The sequence below is a fragment of the Carassius auratus genome, chromosome 46 (assembly GCF_003368295.1).
Source record: "Carassius auratus strain Wakin chromosome 46, ASM336829v1, whole genome shotgun sequence".
NCBI classification, from domain to species: domain Eukaryota; kingdom Metazoa; phylum Chordata; class Actinopteri; order Cypriniformes; family Cyprinidae; genus Carassius; species Carassius auratus.
Window position 1 is genome coordinate 17,165,238 of NC_039288.1, and position 19,697 is coordinate 17,184,934.

Below are 19,697 nucleotides of genomic sequence, written 5' to 3' on the forward strand. Positions count from 1 at the left end.
TTTGAGTCCAAACAGATTGTCGTCACACTGGAGTCTGGACTAAATATCATCATATGCTTGGACAACTTTAATACGTTGTCGTTAGTGGTTTCTTTAATCATCTCCTGATATGTGGCCTTTCTCACGAATTTCACCTTCTCTGTCGTTTACTAGTTATAGGATGTAAGCAAACGCACGTCTGCTCTATTAACCCATGGGTCACTGTATAACAATGAGTAAGATCTATGAGATCGAGCCAGGAACCTTTAAATGAGCTTTCATGTGTTAAATCAATCATAAAACATTTCCAGTAAGAAAATATTTTATTAGCTTTATAATTAACTTCTATTACTCACACCACTAAGAGACTTTACAAAACAGTATTGTAGCTATTTACCAAAGTTCAGCCTTCTAAAAGATTCTGATCAATGAGTCAAGCATCGACCATCAGAATTAATTTAACCAGTTAAAACTTTTTTTTTTAAGTAATATGACATTTAACTCAATATTTTAAAGTCAGTTTCATGTAATTAAACTTAAAATGACCTGAAAAGTCAATTTGATTATTCTTTAAAATCTATGGTACAAGCTGATTATTTACAGTGATCAGATGGAAATGAAAACTTTTCTTCTCAGGAAAGTTGTTGAGAAAATGTTGCCTAAACACTTAATGTGGTATCACAGGATCAACCACAGTCTTCTCGCGACATCTAGTGGCCATTTAGCAAAACTGCAGAAGAGATTGTCAATCTTGCTTCAAAGCCTGTTATTATTTAAAACGAAATCGTTTTAATTAGTTTAAGTATTTGATCTGATTGTACACTTTGTGCCCTGATTGTGAATACTATTATACATTAATGTTAATTAATTTTGATTTGATTTTTTTAAGTTTGATTTTAATTTAAAATGTTAAAATAGTTTAGTATTTAATTTGATTAACTAATAAAAATAATGTGTTAAATCAATTAAATATTACATTTAAATAATAAATGTAAAATTACAATTTGTTAATCAAATTAACAAAATTAATGTTATTTCAATTTTTAAAAAAAATTGAAGCAGTTACGTTTACTTCCAATCTTTATGTTTTAATGATTTAAATTATCATATTGTTGATGAACCGAATGAATTAATTAATAAACTATAATTGCTAATGAGAAAATAAATGTTATTAAAAATAAACATAAAAAACTACAAAGCTCAATCAAACTTGATATCAGAGCTGATTGATATCCATTTCTGTCCAGTAGGTGGCGGTGCTGCTTTATAAGCGAGACCGCGCATGCGCAGTACTACGTACGTTCTTGCTGGCTCTCGACAGCTGACACTTGGGAAGCGTTTAATAGCAGCACTGCATGGCAGCCCAGAGAAATCCAGATTTATAACATGAACCCTTGCAGCGCGGTGCATTTCTCTGAGCTCATGAATGCGCAGCCTGGTTAAAACAGGAGGTGAATACACTAAATTGTTGTCACTCGCACTGGCGAAAGTACACAGTTGTGAAATCTGTACGCTAAGGAAGGAGGCGTGGCATGACGCCAGAGTACCATATTGACAGGAAAACTCACCAAATTTGGAGCTGCTTCCTGCACTTTCCGGGTCACCATGCTGCGTGTGTCCCGCATGCTGGAGCGTTTACGCGCGTGTACCGAAGCCTCCGCGCGTAACCGACACTGGACCAAAATCGCCGAGCTGTCAGTGAAGTTCTCGAGTACTAAAACTGCTCCGCGCTTCCGAAGAATGGATTATCAGGTAAAGCATGCATCCACATGTTACGCGATTGTAAGGAAATTATTAATAATGACTGTTGAGTTTTTGCACTTTTATTTGGACTGGTTTTATTTTTGGGCTCGGTTGAAATTACGCCTTAAATCCATCCAGCGTACGCGGATGATTCATCTGTGACGATCGTTACATCAGCCGTTAGAGTTTAAAATCAAAGAGCGGCAAATTTTTTTCCGCGTAATGTGCGCACGTGAGATCAAGTGTATTCCACACCGAGTCCAACATATATTCCAATAGCAAGCATTTACACATGACTTAATTCTGTTCGCACTTATTTATGATATACTACGTATTTGTTTGCTTCTGTTCACGTTCCCAGTAACTTCGTTACAAGCAACTGTTACAAGTTGTTACCAATAACAAATGAATAGAACGTTGTCACTGTTTGGATGATAGCAAAGACGTAAAACATGTAACTTAGTTCTAGTATGTATTGTATAATTGTGTAAATAAGTCAAAATTTGATTATTTACTAGTAATTATGAACTATTAACATAAAATAGATGCTAGTTATTATACTTTATTAAAGGACATGTGCTCAGTCAGCATAACTGAGGATTAAATATATGAGTGTAGAAGGGAAGATCTCCATTTCATTCATTAAGCTTATTGTATCATTATGTTTATGTTTAATATCATTATGTGTAATATATTTATTAGAGAATTAAATGACATTTAATTAAGTAGAGGTAAAATCTGTAATCATTTGCATTTACATTAAATAGACAGTTCATTAAAACAATTAATGCTTTGCATATTTTATGTTATGTAAAAATGTAGAATAGTAGTAGAATCGAAGTTATCTTAATGAAAGTGTTTTAATATTCACATTTATTAAACTGTTCACAATTTTTATTTTACTTTTTTCTGAAATTTCCCATGAATTTTTATGGTGTCAGGACTAAATTAACCTCATCTTACTTTGCTAGTCAAGCATGTTCTGTTTCGTTAATAAGTGCAATATATTTTGCCATCTATGATTCGTCTGATCACTTCCACAAACCAACCAAAACATTCAGAAATAAGGCATATTTAGTTTCATTTGCAAGTTGTAATATGATTTTTCTACATGAACCAGATATTCTGGTTAAACATTAACTAAATATTATGAAAGAGTATATAAGAGTTTAGAGCTTTACATGGACATTTTATCTGAATATCAGCTCAGAATTACTTCCAGCACTCAGGACTCGATGTGTCATGAGCTTCAGAGCTATTGTTTGAGATGGCATGAAGTCTTGAGATGTTATAGCATTATGAATGTCTTCCAGGATGCGGTTTGCACGCTCAACACCCTCCAGACGAACGCCAGCGCACTGGAGCAGGTGAAGAGAGAGAGAGGACATCCTCAGCTCCAGCTGCAGGCCATGAGAGGCTTCCTCCAGCGTGCAGGACTCAAGGTATCAGCTTCACAACACTGAAATAATCATGATGGGGTGGACGGCATGACCAAAATCATAATGTCACTGTATGAGTGATTTTATATCACAGAAACTGTACAAACAACCGATAGACCACTATTTATTTAGATAAATCTGCTGTTATTTTCAAAATCAGTCACAGCCAGTATATATTCATCCTTGGCCGTTTAAGAGATCTGTGAGTGGATAATATACAATTTCTGTATTGGGAAAAAAAGTGTTTTAATGAATTAAGTCACTATTTTGTAAAAATTGACATTTTTTAATTTCAGTGTCATTAAATTTTAACTTTATGGACAAAAAAACATAAGTGAGTTCTGTATAAGTGAAAATTAGTTATTTTTCTAGGAGTGGAACGGTTCAGCTTACTCAAGGTTCGGTTTGTATCATGGTTTCAGATTCACTGTTTCAGGGTGGTTTGGTATGTGCTATGTTTAGGGAAAAACTGTACTGTCAAATAAAAACAAAGGCAATAAGAATAATCTTTACATACGCATCAGAAAAACATGCTCTTTTTTTCTTTAACTTTAAATCAGTGTAAACTTTTTCTGTTTTAGATCAATAAATATAATTTTTTTTTGCATTTGTTAAATGTCAGAAATGAGCAAGGGGGAATTTTTATCTATTTTTCTTATCACTTTCATCAAAGTCAAAAATATACATGCACTAAGTTTATTGAAAACTCCAGATGATTCCATTCTGAGCTTATGAAGCTTTTGATCGTTAATGGATTCCATTTGAGTTAATTGGTGGCAGACCTGTGGATGCATATAAAGGCAGACCTCAAACACAGAGCCTCTTTTTTTGATATTATGGGAAAATCAAGTTAAATCAACCAAGACATCAAGAAAAATAATTGTGGACCTCCACAAGAGTGGCTTATCCTTAGGTGCAATTTCCAGATGCCTGAAGGTCCCACGTTCATCCGTTTAGACAATAATAAGCAAGTATAAAAAAACATGGCAATGTACAACCATTACACTCAAGAAGGAGACTGATTCTGAGTCCCAGAGAGGAACGTTTTTTTGGTGCGAAATGTGCGAATCAACCCCAGGACAACAGCAAAAGACCTTGTGAAGATGCTGGCTGAAACTGCTAAGACCATGTTGAGTCCTGTACCACCATGAGCTGAAAGGTAACTCTGGGAGGAGAAAGCCATTACTTCAAAACCACCATAAAAATTGCCAGACTACAGTTTGCAACTCCACATGGGGACAAAAATCTGAAAAGGCGAGAGTGAGCAAGAAGGCCTACAAACCTGAACCAGTTCTGTCAAGAGGAGTGGGCCAAAATTCCAGCAAAATATTGTAGAAAGCTTGTGGAAGGATACCCAAAACATTTGGCTCAAGTTAAACCATTTCGGGGCGATTTTACCAGATACTAAAGAAGAGTAATGTAAGAAGAGTAAGAAGAGATGTATACTTTTGACTTTGATGAAAGTTATAAAAAATATGTACAAATTCATACACAAAAAACTCGCTCAATTGTGACATTTAACAAAATTTGGAAGGGCTACTTTTATTTTGACACTGGTTTTACTCAAATGAAACGGTAAAATGCTTGTGAAGTGACTCAGAACAGTTCTGGTGATGTTGTTTATGTATTTATGTCCTCATTGAGATGGCAAATGCTGAAATCACTGCAAGCGTCATGCGCTTCAGTATATGTAGTAAACTAACCCGCACGTCTCTGCCATTCATTCATTCACATAGAGATGCGCAGAACATGCAGGATTCATATTTCAACCAACTTTTGCGGCTTAACATTTACAGATACTGGTCCATATGGAGATTTGATTTGGTTAATTTATGCTAACTTTGACAAATTCCATTACTGTCCATATTAAGATGTGAGTTTCATTTTCATGACTGGATTTTGAGATTCAGTCTGCATTTTCTGCTTTGCAGCAATCATAGCACTGTTTGCGTCAAGAACTGGGTTGACCGGGCACTCGGTACCACCGGAACTTAAAGAAACCTGATACCGTGACATTTTCATTGTTTTAGTACCAACTTGGTAACAAAGTACCGGGTCTTTAGACAACACTAGATGTAATGACAGAATATTCCAGCATATGGCATTCACATTGAACAGAGAGTCAATGGTTTGTCCACGTTTTTTTTTTTTAAGTTATTATAATGTCTGGGAAACCAGAATGCACATCCATCAACAGAAACACATTAGCCGAACCCGGTCTGTTTTATGTGTTATTTATTGAAAACCATATTACAGATGCTTGTCAAATTATTTTGAACCATGGTCCTAGCGTGTTCCGAACCACGTGTGGAGAACCATAAAGTTCAATTTTTTTTGCAAACCATTCCATCCCCATTTCTTTCTCATTTTGATTTGTTGAAAAAAAAATTGTTACGTAAATTACTGTATTTCAATGTTTTTGTAATTAACTATTCAAACTGAGCTACTTTTACATTTCTTGTTTTAGTCTTTGTATATTTTTGTATATTAAATAATAATGTGGTAATGCCTAAACTTGGACAAATCCAGAGAATTAAATACAGTATAAATGAAAAGTAGTTAATTTTGTTTAAATATTTCCTCTTTATTTTTTATTTATGTATTTATTTATTTTTTTGCACTTCGGCAGGAACAAAACAAAAGATATGATTCTTAGCAAGTGAACGGTGAGCCTAACCGCTTTACATTATTTAACAAATTAATTAAAAACAAAAGATTCAAAATATTACAAATTATTAAAACTGTATAGCAATTATGATTGCAAAATTTGAATACATTTTTATTGCCATCGTAAATACTAAACATATGCTTAACTGTTATCGCACATCAGCATCATCATCACTTTGTGAAAACAAGTTGTTCCTTGTCTCAACGTGTTATTTTGTTAAATAATCATTCAAAATGTGCTGATGTGTCCTGTCTGATGTGTCCTCAGGCAGAAGAACTTGATCGTCTTAATATTATTCATGTGACTGGAACAAAAGGAAAGGTAAGCCAGTTCACAGAGCAATTAAACACTGAATCAGGTTATAAAAGTTGAACGAAATGCCGAATTAATATATTTATTTATTTATTTATTTTTAGGGTTCAACGTGTGCCTTTACAGAACAGATTTTGAGAAAGTATGGCTTCCGGACTGGATTCTACAGGTATTACAACCAGTCAAAATAATTCAGTATTTGAAGATGAATGAGTTTACAGTTATTCTGTAGTGATTGTGGGAGCAGCAGGGTTTTTAAATCAGTGTTAATGTCGGACAACTCCACCGTTTATTCATGCATGCACATGAAAGCGAGTTCATGCTGAACTTTCAATAAACCAGCTCTCTGAATAACAAGGAAAGCTGTGTCACTTCAGTATTACCATGCAAATGATGTAATCAGTCTGTCCTAGGTTTTATTGAACTTTAGCTCAAGCTTAATGATTTATATAATCATTGACCATAGTTCACAGAAGACCTTTTGGGGCTTAAACAAACACTGTAGTAAAGTCATTACATTTTCTGTGTTATCTTTTTGAGTAGCTTGATTTCTTTTTTGTTTGTTTTCTGTATCCTCTTTTTAGTTCACCTCATTTGGTGCAAGTGAGAGAGCGAATCCGAATCAACGGGCGGCCAATAGGAAAAGAGCTGTTCACCAAATACTTCTGGCAGGTGTATTGTCGACTGGAGGAGACGAAGGTGAGATGGATGGTATTTTTAAGTCAATATGCAATGTAGGCATTCTATGACATTCACTAGTCAAACATCTTCCCAAGTTGTTTATATACCAGACCATTTATAAAAACGAATGTTAAAAATGGCTCAGTCATAAATCATGATGTTATGACAAAATCCTGAACATGTAACATATGATGACGGTGTGGAATATGCTGATATGTGAAGCTTAGCCAAACACAATAGTGATTGTGATATGGATATATTAATGTTTGCATGTATTAATAATTGCATTTGTAGTTTTATGAATGCTTTTGGATGCAAGAAACCTTCAGGGAAAAATTTAATGATAAAAAATGTAATTCCTTTATTCGCTGCTGTGGGTGAATATGTTCCTGTCCAAGCTTTTCACTTCTGAGGAAGGTTTACTTCTGCATTTCTGAACTTAGTGGTAGCTTTAAACAATGATCTGGTTTGTTTCTCTATGTCTTGATCTCCAAGGCTTTAATTCCCATGAAAGAAGTGCATGTTTCACACTGGCGGCTCAACCATGTTTGCATCTGTTCAATGTTAATTGTGTTAAGTGTAAATGTGAGGCATCTGGCCATGTAACTGGATAATCGCAACAGCATGCCAATCATGTGAGGAAGGAGACCGTGGCTTTTGTTCAAATGTCTCTTTGAACATCTGCATCCATGTATCCTTCATTAATGGCGTGATACGAGTAATAATCAAAGACAAACTTTTGATTTTGTGTTCAACCTTTCAGGATGCCCATGGCGGCAGCATGCCTGCTTATTTCCGCTTTCTTACCATCTTGGCCTTTAATGTCTTTCTGCAGGAGAAGGTGAGCAACATTCCTGATCTACTTTACATGAATATTAATTTTATTTCAACAATTGAGCCTGTAATGAAAACCACATGTGTTTGAGATCACAGATCAAGCATTTGATAGTGATCTACTGCTGTTTTGTTTAGAACTTTATTATGTTATCAGCAATGTCCAAGTTTAATAATTTTGTCTGAAGATTATAGACACTTGTCTTTTATTATAAACCTTGACCAAAACTCGCTCTGTCTATGTCTCTGCCTCTGTGCAGGTTGATTTGGCAGTCATTGAGGTTGGGATCGGTGGAGCTTATGACTGCACCAATATTATCAGGTAGCACAGCTCTATTCAAATCAGAGACTTTACTGTCTCCCTCTCGTCTGCTTCAGTGTAGCGTGTCTAATACTCTCTTTGTGCCACATTATTCTAGTGTGACATCCATTAAACAGTGTTCGTCTGGCTTATCATTACTCAAGCGTGACATTCCTCTCATATCAACCAATCACTGATCAGCATTCTTCATGAGTTTAGCAATAAACCAAGCAATAGTCATGAAAATCAAGAAATCACTCTGCATTTTATATGATCTTATTCTCAGTAAGAGCCAATAATAACAACTTTACTCAAAAACACATTCTTTTTAGGTACACACAATTTCCTTTCAAGTAGTTCATGCAAAAAAAAAATCCAGTTCATTCACCCTCAGGCCATCCCAAGATGTTGATGAGTTTGCTTGTTCAGTGGAACAGATTCTGGGAAATGTAACATTACATCACTTGCTCACCAGTGGATCTCTGCAGTGAATGTGTACAAACTCATCTACATCTTGGATGACCTGAGGGTGAGTGCATTTTCAGCAAATCTTAATTTTGAAGTGAACTATTCCTTCAGAAATTCATGACAAAGTTGCATAAACACTGATTTTCCATGTGCATTCTTCCATTTAACCTACAAATCCTGTATCAAAATGGGAAAGGTTGTCAAAGGATGAAGTGACATGGTTAATGGTGATGTGTGTAACATCTATGATTTTTTAAGATCACAACTATTCAGAAGGACGTTTGTGTTGAAACAATCTTTATTTTGCGATTGTATTTGATGCTGCTCATGATACACTCCACAGATATTATACACTCCACTTGAAAAATGATTGACGATTAATTTATTTCAATGTTGTTGCTTTTTTTAGGCGTCCCTGGGTGTGTGGCATCTCCTCTTTGGGCATAGATCACACCAGCATACTGGGAGACACCATTGAGAAAATTGCTTGGCAGAAAGGAGGGATTTTCAAGGTGAATATTTGTGGCTGTTGTGTGAAATTTTGCATGTTGGAAGTTTTTCACTGAATGTGTTTATTGCAGCGAGGAGTTCCTGCATTCACAGTCAAACAACCTGACGGGCCGATGAAGGTGCTTCAAGAGAGGGCAGAAGAAATTGGGGTGAGAATTATGAATTTACTACAGATTCAATTCAGAATGCAGCTAATTTGCTCACATTTCTCTGCGTTTCCCTCTCAGTGTTCGTTATCAGTGTGTCCTGATCTGGAGGAGTATGAGAGCGAGGGTTTGCTCAGCTTGGGTCTAGCTGGCCACCATCAGCGCAGTAATGCTTCTCTGGCTCTACAGCTCTCACACACCTGGCTGCAGAGACACTTCCTCACAGGTGTGTGTTTCTGACGGTCTGTGGGTTAGTTCACATATCTGTTTGTGTTTTTAATCAGCTGTTTGTTCCTCAGATCCTGCGTCATCTCCAGTAGAGTTCAGCGGTGTGAGTTCAGCTCCAGTGTTCAAGCCTAGTCCTACAATGATCAAAGGTCTAGAAACTACACACTATACAGCCCAATTTAAAGCTCTGTTCTGAAACCTAGTGAACTGCCTTGATGTATGCTGACTACATAGGTAGCTACCTTCTGAGACAACATTTTTAACCCTTATGGAACTTTTTTTGATTGATTTAGTATAGCCTATATAGGCAGCAACAAGCAAGAAACAGGGATGTGATTTATGTGGTTATATAAGTCTACATATAAAGGACTTTAAGGCCTCCCAATGGATTTGGTTAATTGTTCTCTATATTCTCAATGCAAGGCATTCTGGTATTGCCTTTTTACTATGAAGGATACATTTGATGCTGCCTTAAAATTAGACTTTTAGAAGACAGCATAGTTATTCCAGTCACTTTTATACAAAGTGACTTTAAGTACACTTATTTTGAGGTTATTACCCATGAAGAAATCTTATGAGAGTCGTAGTGATTTAGTAATTGCAGCTTTTGTATGTGTACATATGTTTTCACAGGTCTTGCAGAGACTGAGTGGCCTGGGCGCAATCAAACTCTAAAACACGGTCCTGTGACGTATTTCCTGGATGGAGCTCATACTACTCGAAGCATGCTGGCTTGTGTCCGCTGGTTCAATGAAGTCACACCACAACATGAGAAAAATACTGGGTGAGAAGACCTTAGTCTTTTATTTGTATTCAGAGCCAGGAACACAGACAGTAGAGCATGGCCTTTACCGTTCATTAACAACGACAGGTCATCGGTTTAATTCCCAGGGAATTTGTGAACTGATAAAATGTATAGTCGCTTTGGATGAAAGCATCTGCTGAATGCATAAATGTAAATATGGACAGGAGCAGACAGTTGTTAATTTTTGTTGGTGTTTAATGCTTTGTGTTTGTAGGGGTACGGTGGTGAGGGTCCTCTTATTCAACGCTACAGGAGAGAGAGACTGTGCCGCTATGCTCAAACTGCTCATAGTGAGTTATCAGTTCACACCTTTTTAATCATATTAATCTGCACTAAGTTAACCAGACTCAAGGTTGTTTGTATTATTTGTATTATAATGATTGCTTTTTCTTTTAGCCCTGTCACTTTGACTTTGCTGTGTTCTGTCCAAACATCACAGAGGCCATAGCGACCTGTAATGCAGGTAAGAGATCCTTCCAGTCATCGTCCTGTGTAAGAGATCCAGAGGCAGATGATGATATGAGATCTAGTCAATCAATAAGTCTTTGTTAGAAACTGTAAAGAGTGCTAACTACACAACACATGTTGCATGAACTTTTGGCAAAAATCTGATTTTATTTTGATTAAAATGCTGCATTACATTAGGTTTTTTTTTTTTTTGCAATGTAGAAAGTTAAGTGATATTTTGCTAATTTACTGTATCTTTGTTCTTGTGGCTCAGTGGTAGAGCATAGCCCAAAAGTTTGTGGGTTTAATTCCCAGGGAGCATAAAAACTGATTAAAAAAAAAATACAAAAAAAAACATTTATAGCTTTGGATAAAAGCATCTGCCAAATGCATAAATGTAATGTAAATGTAATCTTTCAGACCAACAGAACTTTAATGTTTCCGTGGAAAACATGCTCACGCGTTGCTTGGACAACCAGCAGAGCTGGCGCGTTCTGAATGGGCAGGAGGAGAAGCCAGAGGCGGAGCTTCTGATCGGAGGAGGTTTGCCATTGGTGGCAGAAAGACACAGTGACACACTGGTGTTTCCCTGCATCCTCAGCGCCCTGCAGTGGATCAGTCAGGGAAGAGACTCTGTTCTGTCCGACCCAAATAAATGTGTCATACCCCTTAAACCTAGCATAAACGCGAAAGCTGCTCCACTTCGAGAGGCTGTAAGCATACACGTCCTCATCACAGGTAGTTTACACCTGGTGGGAGGGGCTTTAAAACACTTGGACCCTGCTTTAAACTCTTAACGGACATATGCAGTGTCAGACCGCCTGCCAAACGCAGCAAGAGCACCACCCAGTGCCTGAACCCTCTGTTTCGGTACTTAAAAGGAGTAGTTGAATGAAGTAAAAAAAAAAAGATTTGCTGAAAATGTACTCATCCTCAGGTCATCCAAGGTGTAGAGGAGTTTGTTTCTTTATCAGATTTGGAGAAATTTAGCATTGCATCACTTGCTCACCGATGGATCCTCTGGAGTGAATGGGTGCCGTCAGAATGAGAGTCCAAAGAGCTGATAAAAACATCACAAGTAATCCACAAAACTCCAGTCCATCAGTTAATGTTTTGTGATGTGAAAAGCTGTGTGTTTGTAAGAAACAAATCCATCACTAAAGGTTTTTACTTTAAACCATTGCTTTCAGCTAAAATATCCATATTCCATAACACTTCCTCCCTTGGAAAAGTCCATGCCTTTCCTCTCGCATCAAAATCCAACCACATAATTATTTATAAAACTTTTGGCTTGTAAACGATGCTTGATCTGTGCATTTCTCTCCTGATTCAGACAAGATTACTTTTTCCACTGGAGAAAGCTATAATATTTTTAGCCATACAGGTTTCAAGGAAAAATGTCTTGATGGATTTGTTTATAATAATGGATTTGTTTTACTTCACAAGAAGTTAACTGACGAACTGGAGTGGTGTAGATTATTGTGATGTTTTTATCAGCTGACGGCACCCATTCACTGCAGAGGATCCATTGGTGAGCAAGTGATGTAATGATACATTTCTCCAAATCTTTTTTTGATGAAGAAACAAACTCATCTACCATCTTTGATGACGTGAGGGTGAGAAAACTGTCAACAAATGTACATTTTTGGGTGAACTATTCCTTTAACAGTTCAGTATTAGAAGGTTTTCTGCAAATCATGTTTGAAATATTCTGTATCCTGAAAAGCATTGGACTAGTTCATCCGTTTATGTAAAAAGCACATAAATCTGAATCTACTTGAGCTGTTTACGAATACTATAATGGCTTACTTTAATTTGAAGTACTTGCATTTCAGTTCATTTTCTGTGTAAGCTTATTTGTTTTACACTACAATTTTGAAGTTTTTAACTGGATTTTTCCATTCATGAAATATAAAGTCAGGTTGCCTGTTCATCAGTGTTTGTGTTTTTGTATTGCACTGAAATAATTGGGCCATATATAAAACACTGTTATCTAATAGTTTAATGTGTCATTTCTCACACATGCACGGGAAAGTTTACATTCATAAGTGGATGCAAAACAATGTTCAAAGCATGTCAACATTGCGGTGCCCACATCCGTTCATAGTGAATCCAAATGTGTTAAATGTTTGTGTGTGTGTGTATATACATTACGGAACTGGAGATGTATACAAATGGACTGTCAAATATGACTTAATTTTTTGTAGCATTTTATGTATTGTAGTATTTTCAAATACAACTTTGCATTTTTGAATATGGTAACTTGGTTTTGGGATAATTTGTTATAAATGAAAGACTGGATAATTAATATAGCAATAATGTGACTAGAAATGTATTTTGACCAATAAATATTATACCAATCTTGTCTTAAAGTGTAAAAGGGTGCTATTAAAAGTCTTCGAGTGCTGTGTATAACAGATGGAAAGTAAATAAAAAGAAAAATTGAATTCTCTGTCTGTATTATATAATACTTTTAATATTTATTATATATAAATTCTAATTTCCAGTTTGGTTAATGACATAATTTATGTGGCATTAATTAATAATTAGTAATAGATTAAGTATGGTGTTGATGTGCAAAAATCGTTTTGAACCAATAGATTCGATCTACAGAAAAATAAAAATGTTTTAAACTACCTTTTGACTGTAGAGTAGCTTTGTGTAGTAACCGCTGATCTTCCGGGCTGCAGGTGGCGCTAGAGTGTTTTCTTGCCGAGGTTGAATCCGTCCTGCGGACCGCAGAGGAACAGCAAGGATGCAGCTCGACAAACCCGTAAGGTTAATATTCTCTCTCTTATCAGTAATTGAAAGTGTTAAAAACTCGATTTTGCTTCTCTTTAACACATCTAAGAGTCTTGTCGTTATAATGAGTTCAAAGGAAGAACGTCAGAAGGTAAACGGAGCTTTTCGTCGTGTTTTAAACAGTTATGCCTGTAATGTGTGTCCAGGCCGGACAGAGAGGCCGCCATCATGTCTAAATACTATGATGGGGTCGAGTTTCCCTTCTGTGATGAGTTCTCTAAATATGAGAAGCTGGGAAAGATCGGCCAGGGCACATTTGGGTGAGTATTTGGTGTTTTGGTAAATTCATATTTAACCTTGATGTTTATTATTGCTGTAATCCCCTGGCAGGAAAACAGTGGTTGATGTGATTTTCATAGTTCACCCAAAAATGTAAATAAGCTGAAAATGTACTCTCGGGTCATCCAAGATGTAGATAGGCTATGTTTCATGATTTAGAGAAATTTACTATAACCACAATTTATAAGAGACATGACACTTCCTCAATCCTCACATGGGCTAGTTTCATATCTCCGCCATCTTGGATTTCCGGTCTTGCGAGTGTGTGCGTAGATATTTCCGGTTGTGCTAAACGTCAGTGCTGAGAACCGGGGAAATCCAAATATTACCTTCTATATGTTTACATGATTTATAATATCAATTCAAATGCAAATAACATATACACTGCCATTATTACTATACTGTAAATGTTAACTGAGCCAGTGGATTTGAAACTTGTGTATGTTTGGATCTGGTGAATGAATTTAATACACTTGAAATGAAAGTTGAACTCGTGTGTATACACAGCTACATAATGTATTTTTATCTTATCAATTATGTAAATGTACAAATTATTTATTTCTCGAAAATGTTTGTATTACATTGATTTTTTTAAATGAAATATTTACCTCGTGAGACATGGGCTGCAATTTATCTTCATAAGTATCCATTTCTCAATTGTACACATACATCTGTTTGTTTCATCATTATTTTCACAACATATTTTATTATTTTACACAATTAACTAATACATGACTAATTTAAATATCTGTTTTATCTGATAATTAATGCAAAAAAATAACAATATACCTGCGCTGCTCGGATAATGATTTATGCTGCAGATCTTTCACAAAACAAATAAACATTGATAAAAACACACATGAATGCAAACAGCGATCTTTTAATTAATGCAAACCTACCATAATTACATTGTTTAATTGTACAGTTACAGTTATAAATTGTTATCAAATAAAGTTAATAAAACATGCTTTATCAGAAATCTCTGTGCATCTCGTTTGACAGTCAGAAACCTTGATCTTACAAAACATTAAGAACAAAATCAGCTCTTCAAAAATGTAAATTATTGCATATTTGAGTGGTTTGTGTAATCTCCGATTTGTATCTTGATGAATTTCCACACAAAAGTAAGCAAAAGGACTTTGGTATCACATCACTTGCTCACAAATGGATCGTCTTCAGTGAATGGGTGCCGTCAGAATGAGAGTCCAAACAGCTGATAAAGACATTACAGTAATCCACATCACTCCAGGCCATCAATGAATGTCTTGAAGTAAAAAAAAAAAAAAGGAAAGAAACATATCAACATGTTTTTAACTTCAGACCGATTCCTCTATACATAATATTGTTTTCTCCGGAAAAAAAATGAATAAAAAAGGACTCAAACAGCAGAGAAATAATGCACAGATCAAAAACTATTTATCTGAAAAACGTACAAAATATTTAGTTATTATAGATTATGTGACTATTTAAAGGTAAAATTGTTTTAATATACATTTATTTCCTATAAACATGTTGCTTTTCACTAGACATTAACTGATGGACTGGAGTGGTGTGGATTAATTGTTGATTATTTTGATGTTTTTTTTTATCAGCTGTTTAGACTCTCATTATGACGGCACCCATTCACTGCAGAGGGTCCATTGGAGAACAAGGGATGTGATGCTAAATTTATCCAAATCTGTTCTGATGAAGAAAAAAACTCTTGGACTGTCTGAGGGTGAGTACATCATCTTAAGCAAGTTGTCATTTGAGGTGAACTGTTCCTTTAAAGGGTTAGTTCACCCAAAAATCAAAATTATGTCATTAATAACTCACCCTCATGTCGTACCAAACCTGTGAGACCTCCATTTATCTTCAGAACACAGTTTAAGATATTTTAGATTTAGTCCGAGAGCTTTCAGTCCCTCCATTGAAGCTGTGTGTCCGGTCTACTGTCCATGTATTTCCTACTGGTGAATAATAAAGTTTACCTTAACCTCATGTCCAGAAAGGTCCATGTGACATCAGAGGGTCAGTTAGAATTTGCTGAAGCATCAAAAATACATTTTGGTCCAAAAATAGCAAAAACTATGACTTTATTCAGCATTATCTTCTCTTCCATGTCTGTTGTGAGAGTTCAAAACAAAGCAGTTTGTGATATCCGGTTTGATGTAACCAGATCTTTTTGAACCTCATGTATATTTTGGTTTAGAAGTAACCAGTGTTTCGGTGATTCAGTGATGTATTCTGTCTGTAGGGAGGTGTTCAAGGCCAAACACAGACAGACGGGGAAGGTGGTGGCTTTAAAAAAAGTACTTATGGAGAATGAGAAAGAAGGGGTGAGAACATAAAGCTTCATCCTACATGGAAATCAAGTTACACGATCATTGGACTCTTGATTAAAAGTACAGCTTTGTGTTCTTCCCCTCAGTTTCCCATCACAGCTCTGAGGGAGATCAAGATCCTACAGCTGCTCAAACATGAGAATGTGGTGAACCTCATTGAGATCTGCAGGACAAAAGGTGAAGACCTACACAGTCTTTATTAAGTCTTTCTGTGGTGTATCTGCTGTCATAAGATATACAGCTGCTATTTTGACATGGAAATTTAGCATAAAATCTGGAATTATCAAGGTATACCTGGAAAATTCATTTAAATGAGTTTTAAAAATTATAAACCCTTTTTTTTTTTGCTTTACTCTGCTGAAATATTTAATCAGTTTGTCAAGCAGGTGTGATTAATATCAATCTGTCCATCGAAGGTCTTATTGGAGACATTTGTACAATATTAAGTTTAATTATTTCTTATAAATGTTTATTTTTCTCCTCTCTTTCCCTCCAGCCACTCAGTTTAACCGGTACAAGGGCAGCATCTATCTAGTGTTTGATTTCTGTGAGCACGACCTCGCTGGACTGCTGAGCAATGCTAATGTTAAATTCACTCTGGCTGAGATTAAGAAGGTGATGCAGATGCTGCTGAACGGACTTTACTACATACACAGAAACAAGGTGAGACACCGTACAGTTTGCCTGGTAATATTCCAGATTATCTGATGTAAATATGACTAAGAAACAGGCTCAGATTTGTCTCTGTGATGTTTAAAGTATTTTGTGTGTTTGTGTCAGATCCTCCACAGAGACATGAAAGCAGCTAATGTTCTGATCACCAGAGAAGGCGTTCTGAAGCTGGCTGATTTTGGATTGGCCAGGGCGTTTAGTTTGGCTAAGAACAGTCAGGGGAACCGCTACACAAACCGGGTCGTCACACTGTGGTACCGACCGCCTGAACTACTGCTGGGTAAGTGAACCCCAGTTGAAACACTTGTTATTAGGTATAATGTTTTTTTTTTTTCACTTTGTCTATTTTTGTTTTTAGGTGAGCGAGACTATGGGCCTCCCATAGATCTGTGGGGTGGAGGGTGTATCATGGCAGAGATGTGGACCAGAAGCCCCATCATGCAGGGCAACACAGAACAGCACCAGCTCACACTCATCAGTCAGCTGTGTGGCTCTATTACTCCTGAGGTAACACACACAAGCACACTTTACACACGGGATCTGCTTTGAGTGATCAGATCACAGATGATGAGACAGATTACTGTTTAGATCCAATGTTCAAATTTTTTCTTAAAGTGACTTCTACTTCTGCGTTTATTTTCATTTTGTGGTAAGATTTTTTTTCCCTATTTGTTTGCAAATATTTACATTTAATAATTTAAATTCAAACATTGCATTACCATGAAAATGCAACGTCAAAATCATGTTAAATGTTTTCAGTCATGAATTATAAAAATGTAGGTTTGGATCATGCACTTTCAAGTCTATATTCAAAAATGTGAGTGACAGTTAACAGTTTAACAGATGTTTTTATCTGAAGAAACGTATAAATGAAGACAAAAATCAACAAAAAGATTCTGTGACAAGTCCCATTTATTCAAGCACACTGCTTGTAACATTTATTTTTTTTAAATAATAGAAAAACAGAATAGAAAGAGAGTAGAAAGTGTTGCTTGTTGGTCAAGTGTTGATGGTAAAAATCCCTCAGAACAGTTTCTTTGAATTAAGTTCAACCGGCAGGAAACAGGACTGTGAAATCGATCTTGTGCCTCTTTGTGATGATCATTTGCAGAACTCAAGCTTCTGAAAGGCACACAATTGAAGTCATACATCATTGACATAAAATCAGGACAAAAACATAAATATGAATCTTGAATCTCAATCTTTTTTTAACACAAGTACGAAAAGTGTAAATATTAACTTGATTCTGTTGATTTTGTTATATGCAGTTGTTTAACATAAGTGCAAAAAACATAAAAACGTTACTTATTTGTTTGCCTATATTTTCCCCCTTTGAATATTTAACATTAATTGAGTACAAAACGCTAAGTATGTCACTTAAATTAATTTACATTTTTCAGATGTATTTGTTTACATATTGACATAAAATTTTTACAAAAAGCTAAGATAAATCTTGAATTTGCTTAATATGTATATGCATATATCTAACAAAATGATTACAAAAACTTTAATCCATTTAAAAAAAAAAAATATATATATATATATATATATATATATATATATATATATATATATATATATATATATATACGTCTATTTAACTCAAAATGAGTACAAACATTTGCAGAAACATGCATCTAAGTTCGTTTCATGGTTGAGTCTAGTTTACTTGTTTTAATTTTTTATCTTTATTCTCAGGTTTGGCCCGGTGTGGATAAGAAGTATGAGCTGTATCAGAAGATGGAGCTTCCTAAAGGTCAGAAGCGTAAGGTGAAGGACAGACTGAAGGCTTATGTGAAAGACCCGTACGCTCTGGACCTCATCGACAGACTGCTGGTTCTGGATCCAGCTCAGAGAATAGACAGCGATGATGCTCTCAACCACGACTTCTTCTGGTCCGACCCCATGCCCTCTGACCTCAAAAACATGCTGTCCACACACAACACCTCCATGTTTGAATTCCTGGCGCCGCCACGCAGAAGAGGACACATGCCCCAACAGCCAGCCAATCAGAACAGAAACGCTGCCACCACCAGCCAATCAGAGTTCGACAGAGTGTTTTGATTAAAACAGCCAGCTGTGATTGGTCACGGAGAGAGAGACTTCTGATTGAATAGGAGGAAACTTTAGTGGTCCGATTACAGAATATAAGACCCTTTCAACTTATTGCTACATCACAATATAGTGTTTGCAAATATAGTTCTTGTTTAGTGTTTGCACTAACAGAAGCTTTATCTAAATCTCAAAAAATACTGATGAGCCCAGTGATATGATCTGCTTAATCCATACTGTGCTGATCCAGCGACAGCGTGAGTTTATTATGCTGCATTGTGGGACAAAAAAAAGTGTACTTAATGTTTTCAAGCACAGATTCAGTATAGTACATCCTATAAAAAGTCTGCTTTTCACATTGAAAATACTTCTGAAAATGTTAAGTTAGTCTGGGAGAACCAGCAACTATTATTTAAACACCTGATCTTTTCAGATTTTATTTTTATTTTTTTAAAAGATGTTTTTATTTGTGAGATCGTGTGTTTGTGTTGGATTGAGATATTGGTGTATAAGTTACTTGTAAGTATCATACACCAATAAAAACTCTCACATTTCCCAGCCTTGTTTTGTGATTTTTGGGGTCAATTGTGTAGAAACTTTTGAGTAAAAAGTCAGTTTCAACAAGTATGTCAGTTTCAGTTTCAACAAGTACTTTGTGGTTGAAACTTTATTCTGGATGAAATATCACCCACAAATGAATCCATTTGTATAAGAATCTAAATCTTTTGTATCTCTTAATTAGCTTGTTAGTTGGTCAAGAGGTCAGATGGACTTGACTGTTTTTTTTTTTTTTTATCTAAATCTCAGACCTTCAGAAATCTAGAGAGAGATACATAGATATTTAAACAACTAAATTAATATTTAAACAACGTCCTGGCCGTGCCGTACCTTGATAGCATTCTTCTTCAGTCATGAAATCTGAGCGAAATGGCGCGTGGCACCCAGGTATACGATGCGTACGCATGCGTAGGGCGGTGCCAAGCGCTATTTGTCCAATAGGATTGGCG

The 19,697-nt window shown here is 35.9% G+C and overlaps 2 protein-coding genes across 6 annotated transcripts; both read left to right on the forward strand.

The window, feature by feature from the left end:
- The first annotated feature begins 1,271 nt into the window (after positions 1 to 1,271).
- Positions 1,272 to 11,566, forward strand: LOC113064405 (folylpolyglutamate synthase, mitochondrial-like). The gene is made up of 15 exons (XM_026235210.1): positions 1,272 to 1,731; positions 3,036 to 3,164; positions 6,097 to 6,150; positions 6,246 to 6,310; positions 6,726 to 6,840; positions 7,586 to 7,663; positions 7,917 to 7,978; positions 8,835 to 8,937; positions 9,007 to 9,084; positions 9,163 to 9,307; positions 9,381 to 9,458; positions 9,943 to 10,093; positions 10,329 to 10,404; positions 10,511 to 10,577; positions 10,982 to 11,566. The coding sequence occupies exons 1-15, from the start codon at positions 1,585 to 1,587 to the stop codon at positions 11,356 to 11,358; spliced, it is 1,725 nt and encodes a 574-aa protein (XP_026090995.1). The 5' UTR covers positions 1,272 to 1,584; the 3' UTR covers positions 11,359 to 11,566.
- Positions 11,567 to 13,203: 1,637 nt separating this feature from the next.
- On the forward strand, positions 13,204 to 19,248 carry LOC113064406 (cyclin-dependent kinase 9). Of its 5 annotated transcripts, XM_026235215.1 has the most exons (9): positions 13,319 to 13,334; positions 13,510 to 13,623; positions 15,235 to 15,359; positions 15,879 to 15,960; positions 16,053 to 16,143; positions 16,463 to 16,629; positions 16,747 to 16,918; positions 16,997 to 17,145; positions 18,337 to 19,248. In XM_026235215.1, exons 4-9 carry the CDS (start codon positions 15,940 to 15,942, stop codon positions 18,700 to 18,702), a joined length of 966 nt encoding a protein of 321 aa, XP_026091000.1. In that variant the 5' UTR covers positions 13,319 to 13,334; positions 13,510 to 13,623; positions 15,235 to 15,359; positions 15,879 to 15,939; the 3' UTR covers positions 18,703 to 19,248. The 5 variants fall into 5 exon arrangements, with proteins under 5 accessions (XP_026090996.1, XP_026090997.1, XP_026090998.1 ...); XM_026235211.1 differs by lacking the exon at positions 15,235 to 15,359 and having other exon boundaries at positions 13,204 to 13,339; XM_026235212.1 differs by lacking the exon at positions 15,235 to 15,359 and having other exon boundaries at positions 13,223 to 13,339; positions 13,487 to 13,623.
- Positions 19,249 to 19,697: the final 449 nt, after the last annotated feature.

Bases quoted from the DNA above. Each gene is read 5' to 3' on its own strand.
- LOC113064406 (XM_026235211.1), top strand. From the start codon at position 13,317: ATGCAGCTCGACAAACCCGTAAG. The intron at 13,340-13,509 runs GTTAATATTCTC...ATGTGTGTCCAG, and splicing joins CAGCTCGACAAACCCGTAAG to GCCGGACAGAGAGGCCGCCA. The intron at 16,630-16,746 runs GTGAGACACCGT...TGTTTGTGTCAG, and splicing joins ACTACATACACAGAAACAAG to ATCCTCCACAGAGACATGAA.
- LOC113064405 (XM_026235210.1), top strand. From the start codon at position 1,585: ATGCTGCGTGTGTCCCGCATGCTGGAGCGTTTACGCGCGTGTACCGAA. The intron at 6,151-6,245 runs GTAAGCCAGTTC...ATTTATTTTTAG, and splicing joins TGACTGGAACAAAAGGAAAG to GGTTCAACGTGTGCCTTTAC. The intron at 10,094-10,328 runs GTGAGAAGACCT...TTGTGTTTGTAG, and splicing joins CAACATGAGAAAAATACTGG to GGGTACGGTGGTGAGGGTCC.